Source organism: Branchiostoma floridae, chromosome 12, assembly GCF_000003815.2.
Source record: "Branchiostoma floridae strain S238N-H82 chromosome 12, Bfl_VNyyK, whole genome shotgun sequence".
Classification (NCBI taxonomy): Eukaryota; Metazoa; Chordata; class Leptocardii; order Amphioxiformes; family Branchiostomatidae; genus Branchiostoma; species Branchiostoma floridae.
In genome coordinates, this window is record NC_049990.1 from 13,983,357 (window position 1) to 14,003,562 (window position 20,206).

Here is a 20,206-nt window from a genome sequence, read left to right on the forward strand (position 1 = left end):
TGTCCTGGCCATTGAGGATGTGGTAGAGGTTGACTGTCCCCAGCTCATGCCTATACTGGAGCTTATCCCAAGTGTAGATTGGCCTGTAGATCCCCCTCCAGGGCCCCAGTCTAGACTACAAGAGTTATAATACAAAATACGAAGTTCATTGTACATAAAATGACATGTAAATGTGTTTTTGTATGACATTAGTGGTAAAAAAAACTTGCTGAGTCACTCCTGGAAACTTAATGCCCCAAAACGTGTAAAATACCTGAAGAATTAAGCTCAGGTTATACTGTTTGCGATGTATATGTAAGATGGGTGATCAGTAACTTCTGCATCTCACCAACAGTGTAATGCACAACTCAGAATTTGGGGCAAACTAATCAAATATAAACTTTAAGCCTTTTCATGAATGATCGATTATTCAGAACATTACAAATTGACCATTACTTTGCAGACAACACTCATTAATGTTTGGTGAGAGGTAAGGAAAAACATGTGAACAAAAATGGAACTGCGACTTGCTCTAAAATTGATAATACTAATTAATAGTCAGATATCCACTTCCTTCTAGTTGCGATTGAAACGGGAAATTCCCAAACATTTTGATGACGCCTTAGTTTGTAGATTTTATGGCACACAGCTGTGATCAGAGTTCCCATTTTTTTCTCCCCACACAACTACAAATGTACTGATCTTCAAAAGGATATCAACTGGAAGTTATAACTACAACAATTTAAAATTTGGTGGATATTGATAGAAGACTGCATGCTTTTATAATCACGCCCCAAAATTTGAGTTGTGTACTACCTTATTTTTTGGAAAGGCACAGATATCATTGATCACCCCTCGTAAATACATGTTGGAGACAATTTGGCAAAACAACACACAACACGGATTTACAATTATGAATGGTTGTCACAATGTTAGTTACAATGTACATATTAGGCCACAACAATTTTATTTGCTGTTTCTTGGAATTTTTTCAGAAAAAAAACTGGGTTTGTCGGTCCAAAAAAAATTGAAAAAAAAAAACTTTAAAAAAAGTCGAGGGTATAGGAGAGATCGGACGGGAAAACCTAAACTTTCAACATTTAGGGGGTCCCTGGTAGCAAAGTCCAAAGATGAAGAAAAATGATAAACATACACATACCATCCAAAATAGGCACGTACAGCTACTGGAAGTTGAGGCCCATAGCTAATTTGAGAAAGGAGAGGCAGTGAAATTTTGTCAGCACGAGGTGTGGCCATCAATTTAAAAAATTTTTTTTTGCTTCTCAAATCGGAAAAAATAGGGTCGGGAAATCCAAGAAAAAAACAAATAAAATTGGTGTGGCCTATGCTAACAATCAAAAGAATCAAATTGAAGCTTGATTGGGAAGTACTTTCAGGATATCAGCATCTCTGATTGAGGTATCCCATGGCTAGACTAGATGAAGGCGTTACACAACATACTTGTAAGGGTTAGAAGGTCTGGAGGCAGCCTGCAACCCCTCAGGTTGTCCAGAAAAGGTTGCCCCAAAGTTTGGGGTTCCAGACCCAAGACTAATGGTGTGAAACATGACATATTGACTGGCTGTAAAGACTCGGGGAGAAAACCCTTCAATTTCATACAAGTTCGCGCATTTCACCTTCAGGGCACAGGTAATATAAACATACACTGTACATTGTAACAGCATGACTGCTTGGTACAATATACATGACATACATTAACTTCTGAAGCTATCAAAGATTTCAAACCATTTCTTTCTCCACTACACAAACATACATGTACAGTGTAGCTTTAAAATACTTCAATTACAGGGTTCTCCTCAGAATTTTTTAGTATTTTTTTAGTACTAAATTTGAAAAATAGTGTAGTGGAGCTGGCTGAGAGTATAGTGGAGGGCCTCCCTTATTCCACCCTCTGGGGAGAACCCTGAATTAGAATCATCTATTTTCCACATGCCTGCACTGGTGCAACTAAAATTTCAAATTACATTTAACCTGGCAGTGGCATCCCCCCCCCCCCCTTGACCTTTATCTAACCTTGATACATCTTCAGCCTGTACCGGTACACCATACCGGCACCCCCCCCCTAATGCTTGCAATGGTGTAGACTATCATTAGCTCCCTGCACAGTGGAATGACACACTAGAAGGGGTAGTGAGGCATGTTAATAACAGTTCTAAACACACAGAGATGGAAAACATAGAGTCTGACTGAGTTAGTACTGAAAGATTGAGTTATCATTTAGTATGATTTTACACAACACAAATCATGTTTGGGGCCGCCATATCATTCCATTAGTGCTGCTGAAATAAACACAATTTAGATGAATTAATGTTCTATATCCGTTTGTTTCTAATCTAAGAATACATTTTGGCTAGTTTTGTGTGAAGCATTTCAGCCTTTAAGCCAAGCCAACAACATTGTTATATTGCTTTGCGACAAAAAGACATAAAATTTATGAGAGAGCACATGTCAACAGAGAAGAAATTGACCTAATATAAATGAAGTTCAAATTTGGTATAGCTTGAACATAGAACATCTAAACAACTGTTTTTCTACAACTATTCTCATCAGTGCTTCTCATATGCTGGATGTTTTACTTCATAGGGCTCTTAACCTTTGACTTTTACCCATAATCCTCAGGGACACTAAACCTGTAAGATGACTTTCTGTCAGAATTTCGAGGAATTTTTTTGAGTTTCAGTACACAGAAATGACAGTTCGATCCACACCTTGTCTGATTGGTGGAGTCGGTGCTGAAGAGGTCGGCCAGCGCGGCATACTTGTCGGAGCCTGTTGACCCCTGGGCCGGTCCACTCGCTGCTGGTGCGGGGGTGGAGGAGGTGAATGCACCAAAGTCTCCTGCACCACTGCTCATCGTGGGGGGCAGGCCTGGTGTGATCAGGGAACAGAGGAATGAATTTAGTAACAAAAACAAAGAAAGTTGGAGACGAAACATATTAGTAATTAGAAAGTCAATGCAATCAAATACGTTATGTTTACCTTAACAGAGCCTTGTCTAACAAACTACTGTTAATTTTTTTACTTATACACATTCATATACATGGAACCAGTCCCTCCATCTCTGTCCTGCCACTTGCTACCTTTAATAATGTAATTGAACACTGCAGGATTTCTGCTCCTACCCTTGGTGATAGTGGTCTGGTCCAGGTCATTCTATTCTATTTGTTTATATATGGAATTGAAGGATAGGTCTAGGTTGACTATATCATTGTCTGTTTCAGACTCCTTGAGTCCCTTATCACTTTTCATTAGTAACAGTGGAAAAGAAGACTCCCATTACACTTAAGAATAATGTTCAGGTTAGATATTTGAATTCACCATGAATTAGAAAATCACACACTGCTTATATTTACAATTCATACATCCAATAAAAAATTTGGAAAATGCTGTATTCACAGTTCCACAGTTTGTATACAAGTATGTACATACCTGTGTTTGGCTGGGGGGCAAACCCTGGTGCCGGGGCCGATGAGAAAGCCTGGTCAAAGTTGGCAAAACCCCCATTCATACCCCCAGCTCCACCCACAGTGGGCGGGGCAGCAGTTCCCATTCCTGATAACACAAAACACACTCAGGATCACTCATGTGCTGAGCATACTGTACATACATACAGTCAAACCTGTCTATAGTGGCCACTATAGACAGGTGGTCACAATAGAGAAAATACTGACCAATTGACCATGAGATATATGTTACACATGATTTAAGTACAACTAATCTTTCTCACCAAGTAACATTGTTTTGATCCTCTCAAAATTCAACTGACCTGGCTAAAGTCAAACCAACCGAAAATGATTGATATCGCCATGCAGAATGTTGGTAAATTCTCCGACAAAGTAGTATAAGACTGTAACTTTTGTTGCCTAATAGTATACATTGCTATAAAATTAATGTCACTGATGCAATTGTTGTGCCATAAACCATCTATCTATCTATCTGTCATTGCTACCTCGATGGTGTCACTTCTAGTAAAATAATCATTTGCTATGGCCTTATGAAGTTATGTGAAAGAAATAAGCAAACCCACAGTACCTGGTATCAAAGAGGGCTGACCATGTACGGGGGGTGGTGCTGCTGTAGCGAAGGGGTCACCCCCCAGGTCCCCCAGTAGGTCCATGGTGGCCGACTTCTTCTGCTGGGCCGGGGAGCCCCTGGGTGCGGGGGCCAGCGCTGACGTGGACTGGCTGGACTGTGGTCTACTGATGGCAGGGGAACTCTGGGGGTGGGGAGGGGAGGGAGGGGATGTCTGTCAGTTTGCAGTTGGCATAGTTATTAACAATGTTATGAATGTACTGACTGGTGCAATGGTCTTGTAGGAGTGTTCGCCTTGCATTCGGTAGGTCATGAGTGCTAACCCCCGCCGAGTAGTACCAAAGACTCTAAAAATGGTAAATGCTGCTTTCTATGCTTTGCACTCGGGAAAGAGTATGGAAGTTGAACAAAAACCACTACCAGTAGACAAGCTCCCTGCTATAGTGATTGCACAAAGCTGTGTGGCCCAGGGCTACTGAAATGGAGATGGGCGCCGCCCTATGTGCCATCAGGTGCAGGAAGGTCTTTGACATTAACATGTGAATGTACGTACATATATGCAGGGTTCTAGCTCATGCTAGCGTAACAGGCTACATTGGACCGCACTAGAATTTGCAAGCACCAAGTAAGCTAAATGAGGCTTTTGTGGGATATGGAGGAATATCGTTGAACAATAAATTATGTACATGAGGATCTGGTGCAAACAATACCTCTACTCACGGAGGTAATAGTAATAGCCCCTTACCTGCACACTGTTCTGCACCACCAGGTTAGGTGTGTTGTCTCCCAGCAATGTCTTGAGAGGTTTGGTTTCAGGTGTGCTGGCGCTGCTGGTGGAGGAAGGTGGGGTGGGAGGGGGGATCTCGCTGGGAGAGACGTACCATCTCCTCTTCTCGTATTTATTGATCATGAAGTCTTTGACCCTCTGTTCATCCCTGCTCTCCGGCATGCCTTGTGACCGCGAGTCGTACAAACCAAGCCAGACTTTTCTGCAGTACTGGAGAAGGGAGATAGAGGGCATGCTTGCACAGAAAAATCACAACAAAAGGATTTCATGCATTCTACAACTTGTTTGATCACTTCTGCCAAGATCTACATTGAGAATGGGACCTTCTTTTTCAGGATGGTAACTTGAAACACAACGAATTTTTCCAATTGCATAGCCCTACCATGTAAATAAAAAACAGATACATGTATTAATTAGATTCCAATTTGCATAATTAATATTTGACTAAATGAAGCATCACTTGAGCTACCTACACACCAAAAATCATGGCGGTTTGTCAACCCCTTCTTGAGTTATCCCCTTTCAAAGTCTGACACAAGACCAGCCCCTGCAGTTCCCAAACAAGGCACTAGGGGGCCCAAACATATACCACTTACTCTCTGCCCCAAGAGCTATGTATCAATTAAAAATCATGATCACAGCATGTCCAGAATTTGGGATATCATATCCGGAAGTTCCGCTGCAGTACCGTAACAAAATGTAATCTTTTCCAGGTCTCATCAAGACCTACCCATAAACCAAATATCGATACAATCCATTTAGGCATTCTCGACTTATACTGTAAATGCAGAAAATTTCACGGTTTTCCCGGTGACCACTTCACTGCGAACTTAAAGCCACGGCAAACATTTTCCATAATAGTAAGAGACTGCAGTCAATGACGCTACTGCGAAATTAAACCCACCGCGAAAACTTCATATTCCCGCTACAGTATACTGTTTTCCTACACACAAAGACACACGAAAAAGCTACTACAAATATAACTTTCTTGGTGATGGTAATTCAGATGTGCCCTTACGTACCTCGTTGCCATGCTTCTGAAGGAACTCTATCTCCTGTTGGGTGAAGGTGGTCATCGAGATGGACTTGACTCTGTGTGGCGGGTTTATACCACGTCTGGCAAGGGGGGACAAAGATAAATTCCTATTAGATTCCATACCGTACAGTACATATACAATACAACACAGACTATTACATTAGACAGTCAAAGTTCGTTGGACATTTACAAAAAATGGTATCACACAACGTATACTGTTGTGCGCCAGGTTGTGCACAATGAAGCCAGTCATTAAATTATTGTTTTGATATAGAATGTATAGCATATGTTAGAAAAAAAAAAAGTGTCCTGATGCACTGTTATGTTCTCCCAGATACTACTAGTACTAGGGAAAACAATGTAATATTGTTTTTGCTGGTGTCAAGGCTTGAAGTACACATTTCCGTCAACATGTGAGCAAAAAGTTACTTGCACCTGCAGAAGAAAATTACTTGCTATTTGAAGTAGTGGAACCCTGTACATATCTCGTCTTCTGAAAACTTCAAATGTACGTTAACATTGTAAGGGGATAGATGAAAACCACATGTTTGGATTCATTTTCCCATAATTTTATTGTTGGTTTTAAATTGTACAAACATTTTCATAAAGAGGTAAATTTAGGCTTACTTAAAGACGATCTAATGTCTTCAACTGAATAAGACTCAGAGTCAGAGATTTCTTCCACACGCTTCGTCCATTAACGGACATAAACGGTAGGCCGGGAGACATAACGAAATGGTACAAAATACAAAGCCTATAAAAAAATGCCTACAAAACGTCAAAAACAGCCAGAGCCGAACCTCTGCTTGGAGAGTAGCTGGCATGTACACAGGGTACACAAATTGTAATAAGTATGGTCCACTCACACCAGGAAGGACCTCTGCTCTTTTTGATTGTGTGGTGTGCACAGCCGTGTTTGAGTCAGCCTGAAATTTTTTTCTGTCCGTTGGATATTCAATGGAAATCCCGTCGATTGCGGAAGGCGCTATGATCCTATTCCTGAGGGATCCGGGAAAATGTTGGAAATCTGGACCCTCTGAAACACTGTGTCGATCACAGAGGACAGAATGGGCAACATTTGGCTGTCCCTAGCTGCAAAATTACGTCATGGATGGAAGGATGGACGCTGGCTAGTATCCTGGTGTGTGGTGGGTTCTTTTAAGTCTTACATGCTGGAGGTGTGGCCCTTGACAAGAATGGGACCTCCATTTAAACCACCTATCTGAGGGACAGCCCTAGCAGAAGAAAGGTGCTCATTCTTTACCTGAGAGAAGTGAGGAAAGTCGTGTTAAGTGCCTTTCCCAAGGACACAAGAATCAGTGACACAGCAGGTTTCGAACCTGGGACCTCTTGGGCCTGAGCCCACACCACACAATCTCACACACTCTTACAATACCTCCAGACTCCGGCTACGAGTCATTTCAGCACCATGTTTCGGCCTCCTAACTAGTCAGTTTTTTTCTAGGGGCAAAATTAAGTTTCAGTTAAGGTCTCATTGATAAGTTTCTTCTTCCCATAGACTTCTATGTTATTATTCGTCGTTTACATGGGCACGTTCATAATAAAGCTCCGTGAAATTTTAGCAAATTTTTTCATTCTATGTTGAACACATTTACCCTATATCGTGGGAAAAAATTGTCTAATCTATACATAGATTCTTTTTTTATAGCTATTACAAACTATGATTAGTCGATCCCCACAAAAAGCACATTTTTTTTAGGGTACAACTGCACCACTATGTGTACCTCCGACCTAGCGCGCGGCTGCAAAACTTTACCTGCTAATTTCTTCAGTTACAAACAAGCTTTCAACAATCTAACTTTTGAGATCAGTTCCGCTGGCTAAAACTGTAGTAAAAGGGAATTTCTCACCGCTAAAAGTAAAAACATGCGTACATGCAACCGTTTATTTTTTGGCTCGAATCTCTTTTAGGGTACCGGCTCGGAGTATTACATCAATGAGACCTTATAATGTTATATATGTTATACTAGCTGTAAAATGTAATCTTTCTTGAAAGTTGTAACTTGTATATTTTGTTGTGCTTTTCTGTTTTTGTGTTTACTACTGACCTGTTGTGTTAACTAAAGAGTGTATTTAATTTTTCATGTCATACCTGGGCCGCGAAAACGTTTGATACAGGTGTTCTGGACCGTGTGATAACTTTCCGTATCACACGGGTTCTAAGTTGTATCAAATGAGCTTCCTTCCAGTAAATTGAACTTCATATTTCAAACAGACTGAATACAGCAAGGTTGAAAATTCGAATACCGGATTCGGACGTCAGAATTGCTGTTGTTACAATCTTTTGTTCAAGGACACAACGTTTTCTCAACTTCTGGTACATTTCACATCAACATATGTGTTTTCTCAGGTGGGTATGTCAGAAATAAAATACAACACGGTGTATTCCGCATCATCCTCGGTCCCAGCCCTCCCGCGGGTCGGATCACACTCCGGGTGATCCGACCCGTGGTCAGGCTTGTACCTCGGGTGATACAGAATACACAGTGTTGTCATCTATATATATACCTTCGTCATAGGACATTTTATATAAAAATCATTAAAACCCAGTACATGGACCAGTGCAGGATAGGTGCAGGCAGACATCAGAAATACCCACATACAGATCCAAAACCTGCAGTAACCTGCATATGGATAACGGAGGTGATATTTCGAGCCCTGCCAAAGCGCTGCGGATTACACCGCATGATCTCACAAACTCTTACAATACCTTTATAACAATACTTCCATTTTTATGGAAGTAATCAAACTATGGCTATGAGTATGACTTATAAGGCATGTCAGCACCATGTTTAGATCTCTGTCACTACTAGTACTAGTCTGTTTTATTTCTTGGGGCGAAGTTTCTGTTATATACATGTTAGAAATTCTAAAAAATGTAATCTTTCTTGAATTAAAAGTTGTATATTTTGTTATGTTAACTACAGAGTGTATATAGTTTTCTATGTGTATTTTTAGGTGGCATGTCATACTATTTTGCATATGACTTATTATAAGTTAATGAACAAAAAAAACAAGTCCTTGGCAGACAGAATCTGTGCACATGTTAATGAAAACAATCTGATGTCCCTGGCAGTTAGGGTTAGCAAGGAGGTTATATTCACAACCTCCTTGGGGTTAGTTTATTGTTGGTTAATTAGTTAATTAATCACCATTGTTAACTGGTGATGGGACTACATATAGCAGGTGTAACACTAACAGAAACATAACTTCATTGCAGGAATCATACTAAAAAAAACTCATCAAACAATAACCTATTGATATTGATATAATGTTACCTGTACAATGTGTACAGGTGTTACCTTTTTAAAGTTTTAGTCCAGCATTTTAACACGAGGAACATCATTATCATTCAACAGGAAATAATAAAATAAAAAACATGCGCATGCCTGACTATAGTATAGAATTGCGCCATGATGTAAACAAACTGGCCCCAAATTCTGACCAAACAAAGACTTGAAGAGACTCCCGGCAGTGTTAAGAAGAAGATGATAGTATAGTACGCATGATTTTTATGGGTGGAGTTATTGGGCAGTCCGGATTTCACAGGGTCGACCCACGGAAGAAAGTCACAAGCTGAAAAAAAATGGTCGAGAATTTCCCGTAAAGAAAGAACGTTCACTTACAATATTCCACTACAGGATGTACATACGAATGATCCTATGGTTGTGTTGACGTATGTAGGTCCCTTCTGGTCGCAGTCGAAACATTTCTTGTTGTACGGCAGCGCCGCCAACTCACGTATCTGCTTCAGATTTTTCTCCTCCTGCTTACGTCTGGACGCCATCTTGGATTTTTTCCCCAGTCACGAGCGCCTCCGGAAATGCACGAAGCTACGCCCTCGTCTTTCGGGTATTTCCGGTCAGTGTCTACAGGGTCTAAATGTAGGTACTCTGCAGAGAACGTGACTGTTCTAGATCTGGGTGCAAAAAAACTCCACAGACAAATTAACCTTTATCGGTGCGTGAACATATATCTTTCATTTTCAACAACAGGGTATTCAAGAATATCAAGTCGGCGACGGTGTTTTTAAACGGCAATATTATATATATATATATATATATATATATATATATATATATATATATATATAAACATTTTGTTTTACAATTCAGTAAACAATGGTCCGTCGACATGATGGCCTAAATATCTCTATTTCAAAAGTAGTTTGAACCTCGACCTCGACTCACTCATGCAACGGCACTTCAGTACTAACTTCTATTTAATTGTTTAGTAATACTTTTTTGCGCCTCCTAAGGTCAGAAGATTAGTAGATATCATTGCAATCCATCCCAAGGTTCTGTAAATACTCCGCCGGACACCGCGCGCACACGCAAACAATGAAAGCTATACCTCCATTTTCCATGGAGGTAATAACACATCTATATACCGTTAACATTGCTTTATTTTACCGTTAAGCGATGTATCAGGCCCCCGGGCCTGCACAGACCCGCATTAAAATGCATTACAAGAGTGGCTTAGGAAAACTGCAATATGCTTTGCGCCAACCAACCTGCCGGTGAAAAACATTCTGCGTCTTCATCGCTTTGAAACCTAACGTCACTGTGCTTACCATATGTAACGTTATACAAACTGCTTAGAATGTTCTATAGAGTAAGAATATAAATTTCTGTAAATTCGGATAATGTCAAGGGTGTCTGTGTTTCCTGTTTGTCCCTTTCCACAAATTCAAAGGGGGGAAAAGTGACCAGTCAGAGATACAAAAAAGTAAGACTTTGTCATTTTCAGCGACATAAACAACTACTGGGTTCATGATCAGCGTGTGCGGGCAACTGACCCGATTAGAAATTTAAAGAAGTGTGACAAGTTTTCGTCTTGAGCGAAAAGTACATGTATAGCCTCTGTTTTAGTATCCCCATATTCATGTATCAAAAGCGTCACCTAGCAATGCTTACTAGAACTACAATACTTCTCGAGCTCGTTATGTTCGTCGTCCTATTGAAAAGCACTTCACTGTCCACGTTCAGAATTTTAGAAATAAACTACACACCTTGTTGCTTTTGATTTATGTTGCATGCTCTTTTTGAAGATCCTTCACTTATGTCAGCTACCCAACTAGCCCTTTGCTTGTCACATCTAAATAAATAGATAAAACATTTCAGGTAGCCTCTACAAGGCTATGGTAGTGGATCGGTGGTCTAATTATAGAAATTGGACAAATAGTGTCAATAGTACGCTAAGGGAGTCGGCCGCCCAGAAAAAACATTATCCTCACCACGATGATAATGAGGATAATGTTTTCTTCTGGCCGCCGACTCCCCTAGCGTACTACTAGTATCCATTTTATTTGTCCAATTTCTACAATTAGACCACCGATCCACGTAGCCTGGTAGAGGCTACATTTCAGGTGATGTCATTAATAATCCAATCTGGTACAAATAAACAATAGTTTTAGATTATCAGGGACTTTTATCTGTGCAGTAGGAAATTGCAGTTACTGAAAACTGTACGTAACAGGGCTACTACAGGAGGTCATGTACATCAAGACACTCCAGCCTTCACTATTAAAATTGAGATGGGGCCATTATAAACTCCCTTGTACCTTGATAAATTGCTGGCGTCACGTATCAGTGAAATCAACTGGACCAACGGTTACTCAATTTCAACCTCAAGCGACCAACGTACCCTTGGTGTTAAATGCAAAAAGAAGTTGATAATCAAATATTTAGATCATGTATTTGTGTATAAAGGTCAGGCATCCACGTAAACAACGTTCGAAGACAATTATATCCCTACAATTATATCAGATTCGGAGATTAGTCACGTACAGATGTTACGTACAGATATTTCAAGTACTATCTGCAAAAGAAATGCAGAACCCAGGGCACAGGGTATTCAAACGAATTCAAAAAGGGCAAACCACCTAAGGTACAAGTTTACGCGCGCGCACGCGTGTGTGTCTGTATATCTGTGTGTATACATGTAACGTTATGTGTCTGTCTTACTGTGGAGATATACGGTTGAGAAAATATTGCTAATAGAGTAAGTGAGTGAGTGAGTGAGTGAGTGAGTGAGTGAGTGAGTGAGTGAGTTGAGTGAGTGAGTGAGTGAGTGAGTGAGTGAGTGAGTTGAGTGAGTGAGTGAGTGAGTGAGTGAGTTGAGTGAGTTAGTTGAGTGAGTGAGTGAGTGAGTGAGTGAGTGAGTGAGTGAGTTGAGTGAGTGAGTGAGTGAGTTGAGTGAGTGAGTGAGTGAGTGAGTGAGTGAGTTGAGTGAGTTAGTTGAGTGAGTGAGTGAGTTGAGTGAGTGAAAGAGTGAGTGAGTGAGTGAGTGAGTGAGTGCGTGAGTGAGTGAGTTGAGTGAGTGAGTGAGTTAGTTGAGTGAGTGAGTGAGTTGAGTGACTGAGAGAGTGAGAGAGTGAGTGAGTGAGTGAGTGAGTGAGTGAGTGAGTGAGTGAGTGAGTGAGTGAGTGAGTGAGTGAGTGACTGAGTGACTGAGTGACTGAGTGACTGAGTGACTGAGTGACTGAGTGACTGAGTGACTGAGTGACTGAGTGACTAAGGAAAACTAGTATGATTTAATGGGTTTGTTAGTCAGTACTTGGGTTGATGGGTGGTTATGTGAATGCGAAAGAAAAATAGCTGAGTTAGTGAATGAATGATAAATGAATGTTTGAGTGATAATAGTAATGTACAAATTTCCAAACTTTATTTACATGTATGTTGTAATTTGTTGAACTTTGTATGTATGCAAGAATAGGCATTATGCTTTGTTTCTGCTCACAAAAGTAGACATTGCTGCCATAGTGTTCAACGTATTTGCCAATGATTAAAAGTTCTGCATTGTGAACAAAAGAGTAAGTGTTGAACCGTATTCGTGCCTGTTGATTGTCAATGATTTACAAGAGTTCATGTTAACCTTTGGATCAAAATGGCCGCTGCTTGGTAACTTTTATCACACGAATAGAACGTAAGGTCGCGTCATGTTAAGCTGCAAAAGTCTGCCTCCAGCGTTTTTTTAAGTCTTCTTAGGAGTTTTGTCCGGCTTTCAATTTTATAGAAAGGGCAACAAGCGATTGACTGTTTACTGCAACTCAGAGTTTCAATTACTTAGCATCGTCTTGAAACTCAAGCAAGTTTCCATATGGAGTTTAGTCGTTTGAACAACTCTTACGGCTTATTAGAATCCAGTTTGCTTTTGGTCAACGTTTGTCTCTTGGTAAGTAAATAACTAGTGATCTCTAGTTTTAAGAGCTTTGATTAAGTAACCTATCGTAATTTAATATTTGTGGTTTGTAATCTGGAGTTTTGTGACATGCCATTTTTTTTTTGTAATGGGCGTCCTGCCGGTGTATCCATAATACTGTGCCCTAGACATACAAGGTAACAACCAATGGGCCCTTCGACCTGAGAAATACTATGTGACTACGTATACCTTTATACTATTGAAAGACATACAATTTACAGGTTTAATTATGCTTTCTCTTAAGATTGTCGGTGCAGTCATATTTGGTGTCGTGGCCTGGACAACTGGAAAGCAGCCGGATGATGCCGACTGTCCGCTGACACATCCCTGGGTACTCATCACCGGAGGTTCGCTTGTCATGTCTGTCGGACTGAAGGGCTGCTGCGGGGTTATCTGTGGGAGCAGGCGGATACTGACTGTGGTAAGCACAGCTAATACTCTCTCTACTATACAACAAGTATACACACACTGAACTGAGCTTAACACACACACACACACACATATGTACACACACACATCTCTCTCTCTCTCTCTTTCTCTCTCTCTTCCTCACTCTTCCTCTCTCTCTCTCTCCCTCTCTCTCTTCCCCTCTCTCTCTCTCTCTCTCTCTCTACCTCTCTCTCTCTCTCTCTCTCTTTCTCTCTCTAACTCTCTCTCTCTCCCTCTCTATCTCTTCTCTCTCGGGCGTCCCTTTTCTATATTTTTTCTCTCCGTTGTCCATTCCCTCGTGAAATTTGTTTTTTCTTTCTCCTTCTTCCCATTTTATCTCCTTATGTTCCAACCTCTCTGTCTCATACCACATTCTCGTTTTTCCTCCCCCTTTCTCTCTACCTCTATATTCCCTGCGATATTCTAATGAACACCTTATCTACATAACTGATAAAGTAAAAACATTTCATACTTATTTTCTGGTCAATTCATGGAAGAGGTTTCATATTGTAGATTTATACATGTAGGTTGCTTGAGGACAGGTGAATACAACGAAATAAATATTATGTCGAGACTCAAGTATATGCAATAATGGGAATACAAGGACCCAACCCTCCTTGTCCGAAACAACTTCAACTGTCTTATCATCATGTAATTACGTTAATATTTATACTATGGATGGAGTTATGTATCAGACTCGTGTACTTATATCATTCTGAAAATGCATTTTGTGATTTATACCAATTAACTTCTAAAATGTTATGTAAAGGGGGGCGAAATCGCTAAAGGGGGGCGAGATCACTAGCCGGGGAGGGCGAGATCGCTAGTGATTTCGCTCCCCCGGGGGGGGGGGGGGGCGAGATCGCTGTCACACCTGTATGTAAATACGAGAAACGCGATCACGTACGACAACTAAACACACTGATGAAAAATAGGATGTAATTCATGATTTATCACCTGTTGAAGAAAAAAAGATTGTTTATAACCAATCACACTTACAAGAAACAGGATGTCAATCATAACTAAAGAAACACTAGATTAATCTTTAATACCTTGGAAAGCGAGTTTACAAAATGATTCTTTAAGCTGTTATGGCGCCATCTAGCGATTTTTGTGTTCCCTGCAGACCAGCATTGTAGCGGGTTTACTGTCCATGTTCGTGGTGACGAACTCATTCCACATAAATGTAAGTAAATCGGATCGCGGATTCTATTTCAAATTTTCCCTATAAAATAATAAAAGAGAATAATCCATACAAAACGCATTATCCAGAAAAGGGTTTAAAGAGGTTACTTTAGACGTAACATATCACGATTTTAATGTGTGGCAATCTGAAAGTGTGATATTGTTATAATAAGCGTGCATATTACCAATTGAACTCTTTGTTCTTAAAACTGTAACATATTGTTAACTACCGTCACAGAGGAGCTTCATTCACGGAAACTAATTGTTCCTCTTTAGTGCAACTTCTCGTGGCGGGAGGTCCCCTGGCAGGCCATCTCCATCGCTGTGGGAATCCTCACCTTCACTTACAACTATCGCGAGAACAAAAAGAAGGAAACACGGCGGAACCAACTCAACCACATCAACGAGCAGCTGTCCAAGCTGTACGGGCCTCTCTACGGGAACAGACTCTCCAACCGTAAGAGTTATCTAGAGGCAATCGAAGGACATAAAAATCTTCGAGACTTTCTAAAACTTTCGAAGTCACACTGGCTTAACCCGCAACGTAAGGAGGAGGGTATTAGAATGCTAACAAGGTGGAGAAGGTTCTTATTTTACATCACGCATCCTCTTGATCTTAAGGCAGAAGAGACAATACGAGATAATGCACATCTCTTCGAGTATGGAGTCAAGGAAGCGGAACTCTTTCAGAATTTTATCTTTCACGTCAACTATGAGAAACTCATCGTGGCAAGTTGGCGTGAAGGTTGTGATCATGACGTGTTTGGTACCAGGAAGGCGTTCCAGGAAGAGGATTTTGCGCGCGAAAACAACGCGGGGAAATCAGACGATAAAACATCCAAAATGCTGACGGACCTGGTGGAGCACGTAAGGGAGACATACGCTACGCTTGTTGCTAGACAACAGAAGTTAATGAGAGAGATGGACGAGGCAGCGGGCTGAAGTGATTCCCCTACTGTGCAACCTATTTCCGCTAGGAGACGCTTCTCTTTGGCTAAAACTTATGCAATGCTATAATGTACTGAACAGCATAGGGCTGTACTATTGATAAGTCATCTATTGCTTGCATATGCTTATGTCGTAAGCCATGGTCAATACACAAAGACTGGACATATATACATTAATTATCGACTCCTGTTGCATGCTAGTAAGAATATTACAGCAGGATTTACACAAATTTAAATGTACAGCACCAAGTCTATCTTTGTTGTGGTGAAATTAACAGTAAATTCCTGTGTGTAGGTAAGAATTTGTGTATCCCCAATCAACACTGATGCGAGTATCAGAAAGAATAGTTTAACAAGAATTGCCTTCATTAAATTATCCTAGTAGGTATGATGGGTGAACAAATGACTAACCACACAGCGTATGGTAGATAAAAACGTAGATTCGTCATTTTTGTTCTGTAACGTTTTTGTCTTTGACTTAGAATTAAGTTTCTCTTTTTATTATTACCTTCGCAGAGAAGGTTATATTTTCGGTAGCGTTTGTATGTATGCATGTATGTATGTATGTATGTTTGTTTGTAGAAGGCCAGCTTAACTCGAGAATGCCTGGATGGCATTGGTATTTGGTATGTGGGTAGGTCTTGATGAGATCTGGAAACGATTAGATTTTGGGCCCCCTGTTACGGTACTGCAGCGGAACTTCCTGGTTTGATATCTCGAGTTTTGAACATGCTTTGGCTATGATATTTCAGTGGTAGACAGCTCTTGATGCCGAGAGTAAGTGTTGTAAGTTTGGGCCTGCAGGGCCTGCAGGGCAGGTTTAGTGTCAGACTTTGAAAGGGAATAACTCAGGGGATGAAGGGTTGTTATGATTTTTGGTATGTAGATAGCTTAAGTGATGCTTCATACAATAACATATCAATTATGCAAATTGGTACCTAATGTGAATAATTAATTGGGAAGTTGTGTAAACACGCTCAGTTCCAATGTAGGAGCATTGCACCATGTGACATTTGTAACTGAGAAGGAGAAGAATATTGATAGATATATATTATGCCAAATAAAGACTTAATTTCCATAATTAATGAGAAAATGCTCTGATGCCATTGTGGTAACTGACGGGAACTTCGATTTTCTTACTTGTAACATTTAGAAGTTATGTATCGTTGAACATGAATTATGCAAATGACATCTCCATTTGCACAAATTATCATTATAATGCGATAAAAGCATTCTTTCTTAACATATACTGTGTATGTCTGTTGTTTTCTGTTAAGGAGATGATCGACTTATATGATTTATGCAAACTAGAACATTATTTGCATAATTAATGACAAACACAATTAAAACAGCAGTTGTAAAGTGTTAGGATCATTTGGCGAAGGTATGGGGTCGTGGAACTCTAGTTTTTTTTTTTTTTTTTTTTTTTAAGTTGCTGCATTAGCTTTTAAATCACGACACCTACATCTTGAAAGTAATGTGGTAACTAACATCTGTTTATCGACTAATGGTAGCCAGTATTACACAAAATCTTGCTGCATGGAGCTAATAAGTTACTCTCCGGGCAGAGATTGGTCATTCTCCTACAGCATAGATGAATCCCGTCCATATGACGTTACTTTGGTTAGGAGAATGAGGTCAGTCTACTGCTATTTTTGTGGGAAATAGTTACAAGAAAACTGGTTGCACCATGTTAAGGAAATAGCAGATAATACAGGCTATTCTTTCTTATGGAACACCAACTACCCTACATTAGACAATAAGAAAATATGTACATTGTTAAAAAGAAAACTATCTGCCATGTATTCAAACTTTTTTTCATCAGTTGTCCTTAGATAATGGTAAGCTAAGATTTTACAAAAGTGATAAATCCGAATACGTGATATCGATGGAAAATTATCTATATCATAATGAGTCTAATGAAAGATCAGCCATATGTAAGATAATGATAAGCGCACATCCGTTAAGCCCCCTTCACACGAGAGCACGAATGAGCCGGAATGCCGTCGGAATGAAAATTCTTTTCTATTCTTGGCAATTCCTTGCAGTTCGTAGTGTGTTCTAACTGCATTCCAGCTATTTGTGCCCGTTCTTTTGGCTAGCCCGAACGTTTTTGACGTGTTAAAAACTGTCGAGGTACATTCGAAGTGAAGAAATATCGAATAGCATCCATAGTGGATTCTAAGTTTATTCTAACTATTCTAACTGCAGTCTGACCGCATTCCACGGCATCCCAACATTATTCAAAACATTCTTATCTCATTCGATTGAGAACCGAAACGGTAAGCCACCTCGAATCCTTTCCGAATGTGGCCGAATTAATATCTTGAATGCAGTTATAATATCTACAATACACTACGAATTTGCAGGAATAGAAAATAATTTTCATTCTGACGGCATTCTGGCTCATTCCTTCTCGTGTGAAGGGGATTTAAGGCCCCTTTGGAATTCCCACCCGAATGGCCCCGAATGTGGCACGAATTTTGCAAATTCTTCATTCCGGCTGGTTCTGCGTGATTCCCGCTGATTCGGCTTCAGTGTGAAGGCCCTATTACAGATAGAAAGGGGCCGCTATAAACAGCTCCCTGTCCACGAGAGATTGTGTACATATTGCTCAGTGAATGCAGTGGAAAATTAAACACATTTTATCAGTCAGTTTATCCACTATGAAACCGACAGGAACACATTATTTCAAACACTTGTCACAATTGCACCAAGCTTTTACCACCTAAGAGATCACCAAAAGACTATATTTCACTAAAAGCACAAAATCCCACCATCATACAGAACGTGGGACAATTCATTAAACACTGCCTCAAAGAAGAAGTCAAACCCGACAATAGAATTATTTTGTATTATTTAGTTGATTAGACACTAGTTCTATGTATCACACTATCTACTTCTCTTAGTCCTTGAGATTTTATATTCGATTAGTTTTCGGGCATGATTTTGCAAATAAACAATGTCAATTAATATTGCCTAGTGTCATTGTGGGACCGTGTGGCGCAGTGGCAGCATTTGCGGCTCGGGACCGAGAGGTTGCGGGTTCGAATCCAGCTGCTGTGTCACCGATCTTGTGCCCTTGGGAAAGACACTTTACACGACTTTCCTCACTTGTAAATGAGTATCTAGTGGCCTTGTTTGGCTTGGTGGGGCTATGTGGCCGAGACAGGCCTTAGGGGCATGTTCGGGCATGAGCGGCACCCGCCATGACACACGCCTTGCTGCGCCCCGAACCTTGTCAGTCCCCGCGTGCCCCAAACCGTGCCTGGGGCAAAAGCACGGTTTGGGACACGCGGGGACTGCCCCGAACTGTGCCCAATCGCGCACAGTTCTGGGCACGCAGGGGACCTTGTCCCATACTGTGCTTTGGGGTGGAGCTTAGTGTTTTTAGGGGAGGAGTCTGTCCAACGTGCTTTTTTCCCTGCAGCCCCGCCATCTTTGTTTTTCGGGGTGCTGTGATGAGGAAGAATCAACGCAATTCACGCTCGTCTTGGAGCAGTTACGGACTTAGAGTTATGTGGCTAAGACAGACGGATAGCACTAATTTCTACAACAATGATATGTATTATATATATATATCCAAGGCTGTAGATTTAACCACAAGGCACGGTTTCAGGCACGCGGGGTCTGCCCCAAACCGTGCCTCACGGTTTCAGGCAAAGCAAGTTTCGGGGCACAAACTGTGCCTCAGATAATTGTGCACTGAGGTCTGACACAACGAACTGAATCATTAAGGCTTGGAGACTTGATCAAGGTGCAGCTGGACGTTGTCATGTTTATATGTGGTATATTTAAATGTAATATAAATGGGATGCACTCACATAGACGTGCTAAATTCTGTGTCTTCGATGCACAGTTTTATGGATGAAAATCATATAGTGGGAATCAAAAAGGACAAGATCAAGCCTTATTTGGAAACATGGGCGTGAATAATTAGTTATCACTACCCCGTCAGTCATATTGATTGACAGCGCTTCTGGGCACAGACCGGGGCAGTCGGGCAGTGCCACGTTCCGTGCCTGAATGGGCACGGAATGGGGCAGGCACGGTTCGGGGCGCAACACCCCTCCTTCACCATAAAAAGTCATGTGCAGGTCAGGCAAACAGGCAAAAAGCCTGTCTGCCTGCTCATCTGTCCAATCGACAGGAGAAACCAAAAAAAAAAAAAGTGTAATAAAACAATAACCTTACTTTAATCTAGGTTAAAAGGTTATCCCAAACCTTAGCGCAGACAAATATATCATGAAGGTTTTTGTCTTGCAATTTCTTTATCATGAAAAAAAAAACTGTATGCTATTACATATATGAGCGTATATGAAAACTAGAGTTCCACGAACATATACCTTTGCAAAATAAAGGCAGGTTTGTTATAGTAAGATGTCTGTAGACATAAAGATTTGATTTTATCTGTTATTTGATAAAGGCACATAAAATCTTATCAACTAGAGTTTGGCGACCTAACGTTAATACCTCCATGAAATATTAAGAGCTTGTGTACATTTTATACTAATGACTACTAGGGGGCCAAAAATGTCATCATTAATCTTTGTAGTTAGGATTGAG

The 20,206-nt window shown here is 40.6% G+C and overlaps 2 protein-coding genes across 2 annotated transcripts in view; one reads left to right on the forward strand and one right to left on the reverse strand.

The window, feature by feature from the left end:
• The window catches only part of LOC118427013 (arf-GAP domain and FG repeat-containing protein 1-like), a 16,506-nt gene extending 6,802 nt beyond the window's left edge, over positions 1–9,704 (reverse strand). Inside the window, exons 1-8 of the mRNA XM_035836650.1 lie at positions 9,503–9,704; positions 5,842–5,935; positions 4,778–5,029; positions 4,033–4,216; positions 3,430–3,552; positions 2,709–2,868; positions 1,441–1,530; positions 1–115 (exon numbers count right to left, since the gene is read on the reverse strand). Coding sequence (XP_035692543.1) covers positions 1–115; positions 1,441–1,530; positions 2,709–2,868; positions 3,430–3,552; positions 4,033–4,216; positions 4,778–5,029; positions 5,842–5,935; positions 9,503–9,663 — 1,179 coding nt within the window. The 5' untranslated portion in view covers positions 9,664–9,704. The remainder of the gene's footprint in view (positions 116–1,440; positions 1,531–2,708; positions 2,869–3,429; positions 3,553–4,032; positions 4,217–4,777; positions 5,030–5,841; positions 5,936–9,502) is intronic.
• A 3,604-nt stretch (positions 9,705–13,308) lies between these two features.
• On the forward strand, positions 13,309–16,141 carry LOC118427014. The gene is made up of 3 exons (XM_035836651.1): positions 13,309–13,500; positions 14,635–14,694; positions 14,970–16,141. The coding sequence occupies exons 1-3, from the start codon at positions 13,309–13,311 to the stop codon at positions 15,633–15,635; spliced, it is 918 nt and encodes a 305-aa protein (XP_035692544.1). The 3' UTR covers positions 15,636–16,141.
• Positions 16,142–20,206: the final 4,065 nt, after the last annotated feature.